This window comes from Sebastes fasciatus, chromosome 16 (assembly GCF_043250625.1).
Source record: "Sebastes fasciatus isolate fSebFas1 chromosome 16, fSebFas1.pri, whole genome shotgun sequence".
NCBI classification, from domain to species: Eukaryota; Metazoa; Chordata; class Actinopteri; order Perciformes; family Sebastidae; genus Sebastes; species Sebastes fasciatus.
The window spans coordinates 21,026,645-21,037,576 of NC_133810.1; the positions used below are offsets into that span (position 1 = coordinate 21,026,645).

The 10,932-nt window shown below is 39.0% G+C and overlaps 1 protein-coding gene across 2 annotated transcripts; it reads right to left on the bottom strand.

The window, feature by feature from the left end:
- Positions 1 to 1,857: 1,857 nt before the first annotated feature.
- Positions 1,858 to 7,183, bottom strand: fam76b (family with sequence similarity 76 member B). 2 transcript variants are annotated; one of them, XM_074611852.1, is made up of 10 exons: positions 6,655 to 7,183; positions 5,677 to 5,741; positions 5,519 to 5,573; positions 5,236 to 5,391; positions 4,961 to 5,142; positions 4,791 to 4,841; positions 4,601 to 4,678; positions 4,357 to 4,489; positions 4,147 to 4,248; positions 1,858 to 3,014 (listed from the first exon to the last, which is right to left on the bottom strand). In XM_074611852.1, exons 1-10 carry the CDS (start codon positions 6,739 to 6,741, stop codon positions 2,925 to 2,927), a joined length of 999 nt encoding a protein of 332 aa, XP_074467953.1. In that variant the 5' UTR covers positions 6,742 to 7,183; the 3' UTR covers positions 1,858 to 2,924. The 2 variants fall into 2 exon arrangements, with proteins under 2 accessions (XP_074467953.1, XP_074467952.1); XM_074611851.1 differs by having other exon boundaries at positions 4,357 to 4,492.
- Between the last annotated feature and the right edge of the window lie 3,749 nt (positions 7,184 to 10,932).

Here is a 10,932-nt window from a genome sequence, read left to right on the forward strand (position 1 = left end):
AAGCAGTTTATGTTCGATGCCCAATGAATTATTAACTTACATACATTGTTCATATGACTCACAAGAAACATAATGTTTCTTATGCTGGACCATTCTCGCCTCCTTCTTGTTTGTCAGGGTCATGGTTAGGGTTAGTGCCAGCGTTTGATAACATTTAGGCATTGTTTTGCTCAGTGTTATCCACACTAACAACTTTAACAGCTGTTTTTGATTGTCTTGAAATTCTAACTTGTACTAATGTCTTTTCTATGCTTATGGTAGCCCATTTTAAACCAACTGCCAAATTCAAGCATCACTCCCCAATTAATTATAGATTAAGGTTTTGCTTTATTTATCCTAAATAAACATGTAATAAATTAAATGACCAATTCTTCGTGAGAATTGTACTTTTGTTCTTGTGGAAATTAGCTGTTAACTTGTGAGGACCAGATATTAAATATATTATGGTTTGTTTGTATTGTATAAATTAAAAAAATTAAAATATATTATCCTACCTATTCAATTAACCTCTCTAGACTGAAGACTGAGACGATTTAGTAGTACTATATTAATTGATAGTAACTGTGAGTGTCTTTATATAAATATAACTGTGAGTGTCTTTATATAAAGTCTTTATATAAAGTCTGACTTTTATCAGGGTGGATTTTTTAACTCTTCAAGCGAACATTCAGTATTCATATGACAGGATGTATTGTAAATACAGCTGTCAATCGATTAAAATATTTAGTCTTAATTAATCGCATGACTGCCCATAGTTAATAGCAAATGAATCACACAAATTTTTTTTCTGTTCAAAATGTACCTTAAAGGGAGATTTGTCAAGTATTTCATACTCTTATCAACATGGGAGTAGGCACATATGCTTGCTTTATGCACATGTATGTATATATTTATTAGTGCTGTCAATCAATTAAAATATATCATTGTGATTAATAGCATTATTGTCCACAATTAATCACAAATGAATCACACATTTTTTATCTGTTCTAAATGTACCTTAAAGGGGGATTTGTCAAGTATTTAATACTCTTATCAACACGGGAGTGGCAAATATGCTGCTTTATGCAAATATATGTATATTTATTATTGGAAATCAATTATCAACACAAAACAATGACACATATTTTACAGAAACCCTCACAGGTACTGCATTTAGCATAAAAAATATACTCAAATCATAACATGGCAAACTCAAGCCCAACAGGAGAGAACAGCGGTCAGTGCGTCAGTGTGCTGACTTGACTATGACTTGACCCAAAACTACATGTGATTATCATAAAGTGGGCATGTCTGTAAAGGGACTCGTGGGTACCCATAGAACCCATTTTCATTTACATATCTTGAGGTCAGAGGTCAAGGGACCCCTTTGATAATGGCCATGACAGTTTTTCCTTTTAGCGCAAGGTTGGAATGTTATTAATCTCCCTCGCAACAAGCTAGTATGACATGGTCTTCACTTTAGCTTTAAAACTGAGCCCGCTACATCCTAAAAATCACACGTTGCGTTAATGCATTAAAGCAAATTTGCGTTAACTTTGATGGCCCTAATTGTAAAACACCAATAACGTAAAGAATAGTAAGTAGTGGTAATCCTTCAGTGGTAAAACAGGCTAATACATACCCTGTTATGTTACCTCACAGATGATATCATAAGTTCAGTTAGGTCTTGGGGACATCGAGATAAAAAATGATCTCATTGATGGACAAAATGTGGTTGAAATGTGAAAGTTGATTTGACATCTACATTATAGATATTTCCTATATTAATACTATTATAATTATAGATGTCCCATCCGTCTAAAATGTATACGTTTAAAAGGTTAAACAGTTAAATGGTCAATAAAAACAAACATACAGTAACAGTTTAGCCAGTTTTAATAGTTTTAAAACACTTGGTTTGGAAAAAAGTACAAAAGTGATCCTGGACGCCACAGTATGAAACCAGCCCAATAATGCAAGGTGATAGGTGTGTTCCTTTAAAAAGCATCTTCTACAGACATGTTAATTTCAACTGGCCTTACCATACACATACTGTACTCACTAAAACAGATACAAGCAATAGTTTAAATACAATGGCTGACCCCAGTAATACATTTACAAGTGATTCTTAAAAAACTAATTAAAAGGGAGGGAGGAAAAAAGAAGTCTGACCACAATGCCAACCGGTGTCTGGCAGTAAAATCATGCAGTATTACAATCGTTCCACTAAAGAGAAACGGCAAAGCACTACAGCTGTCACACAGTGAGAAAGAGGGCAGCCAGGAGGTGTCTATCTGTCAGACAGCCTTTTAAAGTGTTCATTGGTTGTTTTATGAATTGTTACTGAGAGGGTTCTGTATTGACGAGCAGCAGCTCAGTCAGTGGTCGCCCTTCCCACGTTTGCATACATTGTAAAGTTGCGCCGGATCTCCATTGGAGGAGAACTTGTCTTCCACAACCGCATAAATTTAGAAAAATATAACTAATTGCTATTGAAGAAAACCCCTAAATGTGGGATGTTCTTGTAGTATGTTGTGAGGAAATAAAAAAGCTAAGAAATACAGTTGAATAAATAAATTGCATGACGTCCATAGAAATTAAGTGGATACACTGAGTTGAAAGAATGCTATCCACAAATAAACACACCATGCTTTTTTGTTTTGGCCCGGCAGTGTTTAAAAACGAGGGCTCCGTCCTCCACTCCATCCAAAAGTCACATCCTATGACCCAGTGGAAAAGTCGCCATAAAATATCTAAAATATGCTTGACATTAAGAGAAAGGTTTCTTTGATTCAACAATTGATTTCCATGTACAACATGGTCTCTGGCTTTACCAATTCAGAAGTAATCGATGTTGATGGCAATGAGGGAACACAGGAGGGAGACTTTCACAGTGTTACAACAATGAAGCCGCTCTGTGTTGTTACCCGTTGGCCGGCCTATTGTTAGGGCAACAGCAGTGAGCTTCCTGTCCGGTCAAACTTTTTTCCTTTAGAGAGGGCAGCCACTTGCTTCATCAACTCCCTGTTTTTGCCCTGTGGAAACAAAATGATATAACGGTGTTAGAAATCAGATGGGTAGTTTGGAAGTTTTTTTTTTAACACATTTACATTGCAATTTACCTGAAATCTTGATTGTGATTTTAACGGCAGCAAACGTACTAACTGGCTTTAGGACTTTTATCACTTTTATACTTCATCATTTGCCCGACGCAACAAGCTAAAAGCCAAACATGGGCTACCTTCAACTGTTTATACTGTACTGATAAAAACACCTTTAGTGCATCAAACATGTCAGCAAGAGTCACAATTACAAAAAACAGCAACCATAAAAAAAAAACAACAACACCAGAGTTTGACAGGATGTGGCTCAACTGACGCATCGTATCCATAACAACAGACTGCAAACTTATGCAACAAGTAATGAATCATCCCTGGCACATATATGACACACAACACAAGCATGATATGGGCTCAGAAACTGATTACCATTTTTAATCAATTATTTCCTGATAGCGATAGCTATACAACCTGAAACATTGTACAACCATTTATGAAATCATGTGGGCATTTCTGAATAAATCACAAACAACATTAACATAAGGGTCATTATACATTGTTTTTCCAGCATGCCACCTATGTAATGTTATGTATCTATATAAACAAAAATGCTAATGTATGCAATATTCAGATGGAACTGGTGTGCAGGACAATGCGTGTTGAACAAACAACAATTGTGATTTTAATCATTTCTAACAGTATTACTGATTACAGATCAGTTGGCAAACTGATATGGTTTTAAGTACAAATGAGACAATAATCTCAGGAATAGAAATTTAGATGGAACTTATTTTGCTTGAGGTTATTTCTATCTGGCTTTTTCTTCAAACCCATATGACCTCTTTAGATACCAAGAAAAAAGTATAAAGTATATATTAATATATTAATCAACACACAAAAGTGCCATTACAAACAGATACAGTGAACACAGTGTAACCACACCACTAGATAGCTGGAGGATGTTTTAGAGTGGTGGAAATAGAAAAAAACAACAACAACACAAGAACCTTTTCACAAAATATTTCAGAGCAAAATTTTAAATGGAGACCAAATGTGGTATTGAAACTGACTTTTGTGACATGTCACTTATACATATACGGTTTCCTACCTGCTGCTGCTCCATAGACTCTTTGTGCGATTTCTCCATTTGGTTCATCTTAACTCTCATGTTGGATTCCTGGTACTGAAAGTCTGCTTTGATCTCCGTGAGCTGGAGGGGAAATGAATAATCAATACATCAAATAAATTCATGCAACCAACAGTGATGCGACTTTGACTCATTGGCGCCGGAGGTTGAGCGAGGCTGATGATAACCCACCTTTCGTTCCTTCTCCAAAATGGTTTGATCCCTCTGCTGCAGGAGTCTCTTCAGTGACATCACTTCCTCTTTCAGCTGGCTGATGAGAATGAAGTTGTCTGTTCCTCCAGAATCCATCGACTGGGTGATGGAACTACTGATGGGAGAAAGGAGAGAGTGTGACATGTTGAAGAAAAAAAACATATTCCAAAAGGAATGACTATTTTTACATGATCAAAACGAACAATTACAACCCTTATCATACCTGTCCCCGTTGGATGGCTTCATCTCCAGTTTTGGTTTCTTCTTTGGAGTCTCCTTCTGGATTGAAGACGATTTATGGCTGCAAAGAAAATCAAAATTGCAATGTAAAATTTGGCCCCAAATACACAATCAATCCATTGTTTTCTGATGTACTGTATATCACGCAGTTCAAATGAGAAGGAAAGTTTCACCTCTGCTTCCACAGTCCCTGCTCCTGCTCAGGACTCAAGCTCCCACTCAGTCTGCAAAAGATAAGTTAAGCCGTCAGAGATGTAAACAACCATATAGTAGCATAAAACAGAAACAGATTGTTTCACTATTCTGTGTTAAGAAATCAACCGTGACTCAACAGGGGCCATACTTGTGATGAGAGCTGCTGTGTCTGTGTTGGTGGTGGTGATGATGGTGAGGTCTGGAGTGGTGGTCTTTCTCGCTCAGGGACGAGGAGTTGGAGGAGCCAAAGCCCTTCCTCTGCTCCTTGGTCTTCTGCAGGACACGGCGGTAGGACAGGGTACAGAGCCAGCACAGCAGTTTCCCATCCACCTGTAAGACAAGACGAAGACAGCAGCTCATAAGACTTGCTGTTATACACTCCCAATCAAATTAGACTGCACTATATGGTGTGTGAGGTTTTACCTTTCTCCTGCCCTCCTCCTTACGGTCAAAAGCGCACTGCTGTTTGCACTGCTCACAGGTCTGTGGAGGTCCATACTTCTTCTCTGAGTTAGTACAACGCTGGCACTTTGTCCCGATGAAAGCGGCAATGATGTTACAGTACTGGCAAGGTTTGGGCTGTAAAGGCAGACAAAAGACAATGTTAAAAGTGGATTTACACATCATGGACTGTAAAGAAATGTACAAACAAGTGCAACTTGATAAATACAACTGGAGGAAAAAACTGGAGAAACTTGTTACTCACTGTTCCAAACTGTTTGACGTTCTGAGCACACTTCTTGCAGATTGTATTGGTTTTACTGGAAGTAATTAAACATGGGTTTATATCCAAAACAAATGGCATCAAATGCAAAGACATTCATTATTAATATAAAGCATAAATAAATGCATCACATATCTCACCTTTCCTGCTGAAACTCAGATCTGCAGTATGTGCACTTCACGATTGGATGCGCGATGCGACACTCCTATGGCAGCAAAACAAAGAAATGTTCTCATGAGCGTGACTTGGGCTAATACAAAGAACACATCAGAAACAAGACTGCCTCGTGACTCGCTGTGTTTGCAACACACCTTGAAGTATGTTGCAGAACATCTCTTGGCTACAACATCTGAGGAAATACCAACACCTGACTATTTGGTGTATAGAAGACGTGAAGACTACCGTGTGTTATAACTGCTTTTGTTCAGTCATTACCCAATACATTATTGCAGTAGGGCTGGCCAATGTTAGGAAAAAGTAAGCACAGCTAACCAGAATTATTGTTGGATAACTAGGTGGCATTCTTTCATATAAAAAAAATAAATCTAACTGCCTTATAGTTTTCATCAGTTGACCTTGTGCTTTAACTATCCTGTGCAAAGAAGTTTTCAGAGAATGTGTGTTTACAACGTGATAACACTGTCCATTTTGTCTATCAGCCTTGTTTTGACAAAATATGAATCAGTGCAGACAGTGAAATAAAGAAGGGTGGGAACAGAAGGTAACAACTTTCTTTTAAAGAAAAAAAATGTTTCTCAGCTACAAGAGCAACAAGTTGGCAAGTACGTACAAAGATGGCAATTCTTTAAAAGTATAATTCTTTTAATCCCTCATGAATTAATGTTCAGCGGGTAGAGATGTGGTATGAACGTGTTATTACTTATTTCAGGATCGTCGTACAGAATGATCTCAAAGGATTACAGTGAGTGTATTAGCGCTTCCAGGTTGGACAGATAAAAGCTGTTACATAATCTGAGCCTGCCCAACTTGTCGTAACACCATCACACCCTGTCGGCAATAACACTCGCAAACATCTACACTCTTAACGCTCGGGACTGTTTTTGTGTCTTGTTTGCGGTCATCCTCGATCACACACACACACTCGGATAGAACGTTACCTTGCACAGCTGCTGGCCCTGCGACAGCTCCTCGAAGGGGTACCGCTGGTTACACTTCGTACAGGCGTACAGAGCCGACGTTGCCATTCTCGCCCAACTAATGTCACCGAGCTAGAAGAGGTTCGCGGAGTCCAGCTGCAAACTGAACGGATTAACGGCGCTATTTCCTTTCTAGCCGCTTGCTAATTGAGGACTAAGAACACACAAACAGTGTTGGCATCCAGTTTTAGCTAACGTTAGCTAGTGCGGCTAGGTAGCGTAGGGCAACACAGGAATAGCTTAGCTGTAGGGGAGCAGGCGAAGAACAATAAACTCCAAATATGTGTGATCTTTCACTGCTCTCACGCATTCCAACCAGGCGAACTCGAGATCAATACTTCGTTATTCCGCCACATAAGCAACCCGTTAACATATATCTGGCTATTTATATTAAGTTTCCACTGTTCTCGCCAAGAAAGGTATTTTCCTGTTTTCCTTCTCTCTTTTTTGTATCAACGCCGTCGTAGTCGTCATGTAACCGGAAGTGGTCGACGGCTCCAGAACGAAGAAGAAAGGAAACCTATCGCGACACAACATCCGTCCGCGGGATTCACATTTTGAAATGCGCAGAACCAATCACATGTCTGTATTCACTCAACACAGCTTCAGCATCATCTATAATCACTTTTTTGTAAACTAGTTTAATCACGAAAAAGTCAAGACTACAATAGCACTGGAGGTTAATATTATTACTCCACCCCGTTTGCCTTTTGAAGATATTTTCATGTGCAATTATTGAGTCATTAATGTCAGGTTACATCATTTCAAATTGAAACCATCCCCATTCTTTTGAAGACTTTTAAAGCAGTGGGTAGAAATGAAGCAAATATGGTAACTATATCCTGACTGGTGTCCTCCGGTCGGTGAAAGTTTGTGACCCGGCAGCCATGTTGAGATCTGCTGAGGAAATACCAAGCACCGCCCACGAGGCAAACTTTCTCATTTTACAGCTAAACAGTACACTACAAGATGTTTCTGAAAACATTTTAGGCGAGAAATAAGCATTACAGTAACAGAATATTGATTCATATTTGATCAGCTCTGCCTAGTTCGACCGTTTGAACGGAGTTCGCGAGTGATTGATCGCTGTCTCCTTTGAATGAACAGCCAACAGAAACGCTCCCCCTCTGAAATGACGTGTGATTGGCCAAAGTCTCCCATCACAAGCTAGATTTTTAAAGCCTGAAAACAGAGCCATGAAAAGTGTAGTTTTCTCTCAGAACACTTGAATTACAATATGCTGAAAGGTTATTTCGGAATTGTTGCCTAATGATGCCAAAAACATTCTGCCTACTGCAGGTTTAATTCTCAATTTTCTGCAAATGTTTATAAAAGGCTTTCATGTAACTCATCCCAGTTTAATCAACCATGCTACAGGAGGGTCACAAAGGTCCCGGGGCCCTAGATTGTCAGGAGCTCCAGAAAGTCACAAGTTGATCACAAGCCAAGATAAATTTGCAACATCTCTTAAATTAAAATAAAATGTGGCCATAAAGGATCATTACCAAAAGGACGCCAGACCCTGAAACAAACAATGAGTGGCTACACTGTAACACAGAACTGTTCATTTTGTACATGCTAGATACCTGTACTGTTGATTCATAATTTGTTTTTTAAGGGTTTTTGTAGAATTATATTTATAATTTAGTCAGCGTATGGCATAGCTTTTGTAAATATCAATTTGGCCTTTCCTAACAAGATATCATGTACTGTATATGGTGTTCAGTATCATATTAACAACAGTTATTTGCAAATCAGTGTTTATTCCAACTGATTAGATCTCAGGTCTGAACATTGTGTGACATTTTTTCAATTCAATTCAATTTATTTTTATATAGCATCAAATCATAACAGAAGTTATCTCGAGACGCTTTATATATAGAGCAGGTCTTAGAGAGAGAGAGAGAGAGAGAGAGAGAGAGAGAGAGAGAGAGAGAGAGAGAGAGAGAGAGAGAGAGAGAGAGAGAGAGAGAGAGAGAGAGAGAGAGAGAGAGAGAGAGAGAGAGAGAGAGAGAGAGAGAGAGAGAGAGAGAGAGAGAGAGAGAGAGAGAGAGAGAGAGAGAGAGAGAGAGAGAGAGAGAGAGAGAGAGAGAGAGAGAGAGAGAGAGACTAATAACAAAAATCAATAATCAATAGCAGTGGATGTAAAAGAGTGATAATACAACTATCGGAATTGATATTTGGATCCAGGTGTAACCCCGATCCATGGTTACCTGCGAGACAAGAAAGCACAAGGACTCCGGGGAAGAAATTAAGTTAGTAACAATGAATGGGACATGAATATATACAGAAGGAGAAAGGAGCTTAGTGTGTCATAGGAAGTCTCCCGGCATTCTAGGCCTATAGCAGCAGAACTAGGGGCTTGTCCAAGGCAACCCTAACTATAAGCATTATCAAAGAGGAAAGTCTTAAGCCTACTCTTAAATGTGGAGAGGGTATCTGCCTCCCGGACTGAAACTGGGAGCTGGTTCCACAGAAGAGGAGCTTGATAGCTGAAGGCTCTGGCTCCCATTCTACTTTTGGAGACTCTAGGAACCTCAAGTAACCCTGCATTCTGTGAGCGCAGTGCTCTAGTGGGCTAATAGGGTACTCTAAGCTCTTTAAGATATGATGGAGCCTGACCGTTTAGCGCTTTGTAGGTGAGGAGGATGATTTTAAATTCTATTCTGGATTTTACAGGGAGCCAGTGTAGAGAAGCTAATACAGCAGTCATATGGTCTCTTTTTCTAGTTCTTGTCAGCTCACGTGCTGCAGCATTCTGGATCAACTGGAGAGTCTTAAGAGATTTATTGGAGCAGCCTGATAATAAGGAATTGCTGTAATCTAATCTAGAAGTAACAAATGCATGGACTCATTTTTCTGCATCATTTTGACACAGGATGTGTCTGATTTTTGCGAAGTTACGTAGATGAAAGAAGGCAGTCCTTGAAGTTTGTTTTATGTGGGAGTTAAAGGACATATCCTGATCAAAGATAACTCCCAGATTCCTTACGGTGGTGCTGGAGGCCAGGGCAATGCCATCTAGAGTACAGTAACTATATCATTAGATAATTTGTTTCGGAGGCGCTCAGGGCCAAGTACAATAACTTAATAACTTCAGTTTTGTCTGAGTTTAACATCTGGAAATTGCAGGTCATCCAGGTTTTTATGTCCTTAAGGTATGCTTGAAGTTTAGTTAACTGGTTGGTTTCGTCTGGCTTGATCGATAGATATAATTGTGTATCATCTGCATAACAATGAAAGTTTATGGAGTGTTTTCTAATAACATTGGCTAAGGGAAGCATATATAAGGTGAATAGATTTGGTCCAAGTACAGAACCCTGTGGAACTCCATGACTAACTTTGGCGTGCATGGAGGACTCATCGTTAACATGTGCAATCTGAGATCGATCTGATAAATAGGACTTAAACCAACTTAGTGAAGTTCCTTTAATGCCAATTAAATGTTCCAGTCTCTGTAATAGGATGTGATGGTTATTGGTGTCGAAAGCAGCACTAAGATCTAACAAGACAAGTACAGAGACAAGTCCTTTGTCCGATGCAATTAGAAGGTCATTTGTAATTTTCACTAGTGCTGTCTCTGTGCTATGGTGCACTCTAAATCCTGACTGATAATCCTCAAATAAATGATTGTTCTATAGAAAGTCACAGAGCTGACTGGCGACTGCTTTCTCGACGATTTTAGAGAGAAAGGGAAGGTTATATATAGGTCTATAGTTGGCTAAGAACTCTGGATCAAGAATGGGCTTTTTAAGAGGAGGTTTAATTACAGCTACTTTAAAGGACTGTGGTACATAGCCTGTTAGTAAAGACACATTGATCATATCCAGTAAAGAGGTGCTAACTAAGGGTAAAACCTCTTTAAGTAGCCTAGTTGGGATGGGGTCTAAGAGACAGGTAGATGGTTTAGATGAAGAGATCACTGAAGTCAATTTGTGGAGGTCGATGGGAGAAAAGCAGTCTAAATATATATGAGGTTGTACAGCTGTTTCTAAGGTTCCTAAGTTTGAGGATAAATCGGTACCAGTTAAGGGTAGGAGGTGATTAATTTTGTCTCTAATAGTTAGGATTTTATCATTAAAGAAGCTCATGAAGTCACTACTACTGAGGGTTGTAGGAATACATGGCTCAATAGAGCTGTGGCTCTCTGTCAGCCTGGCTACAGTGCTGAACAGAAACCTGGGATTGTTCAGATTTTTCTCTATTAATGATGAGTAATGGGCTGCTCTGGCATCACAG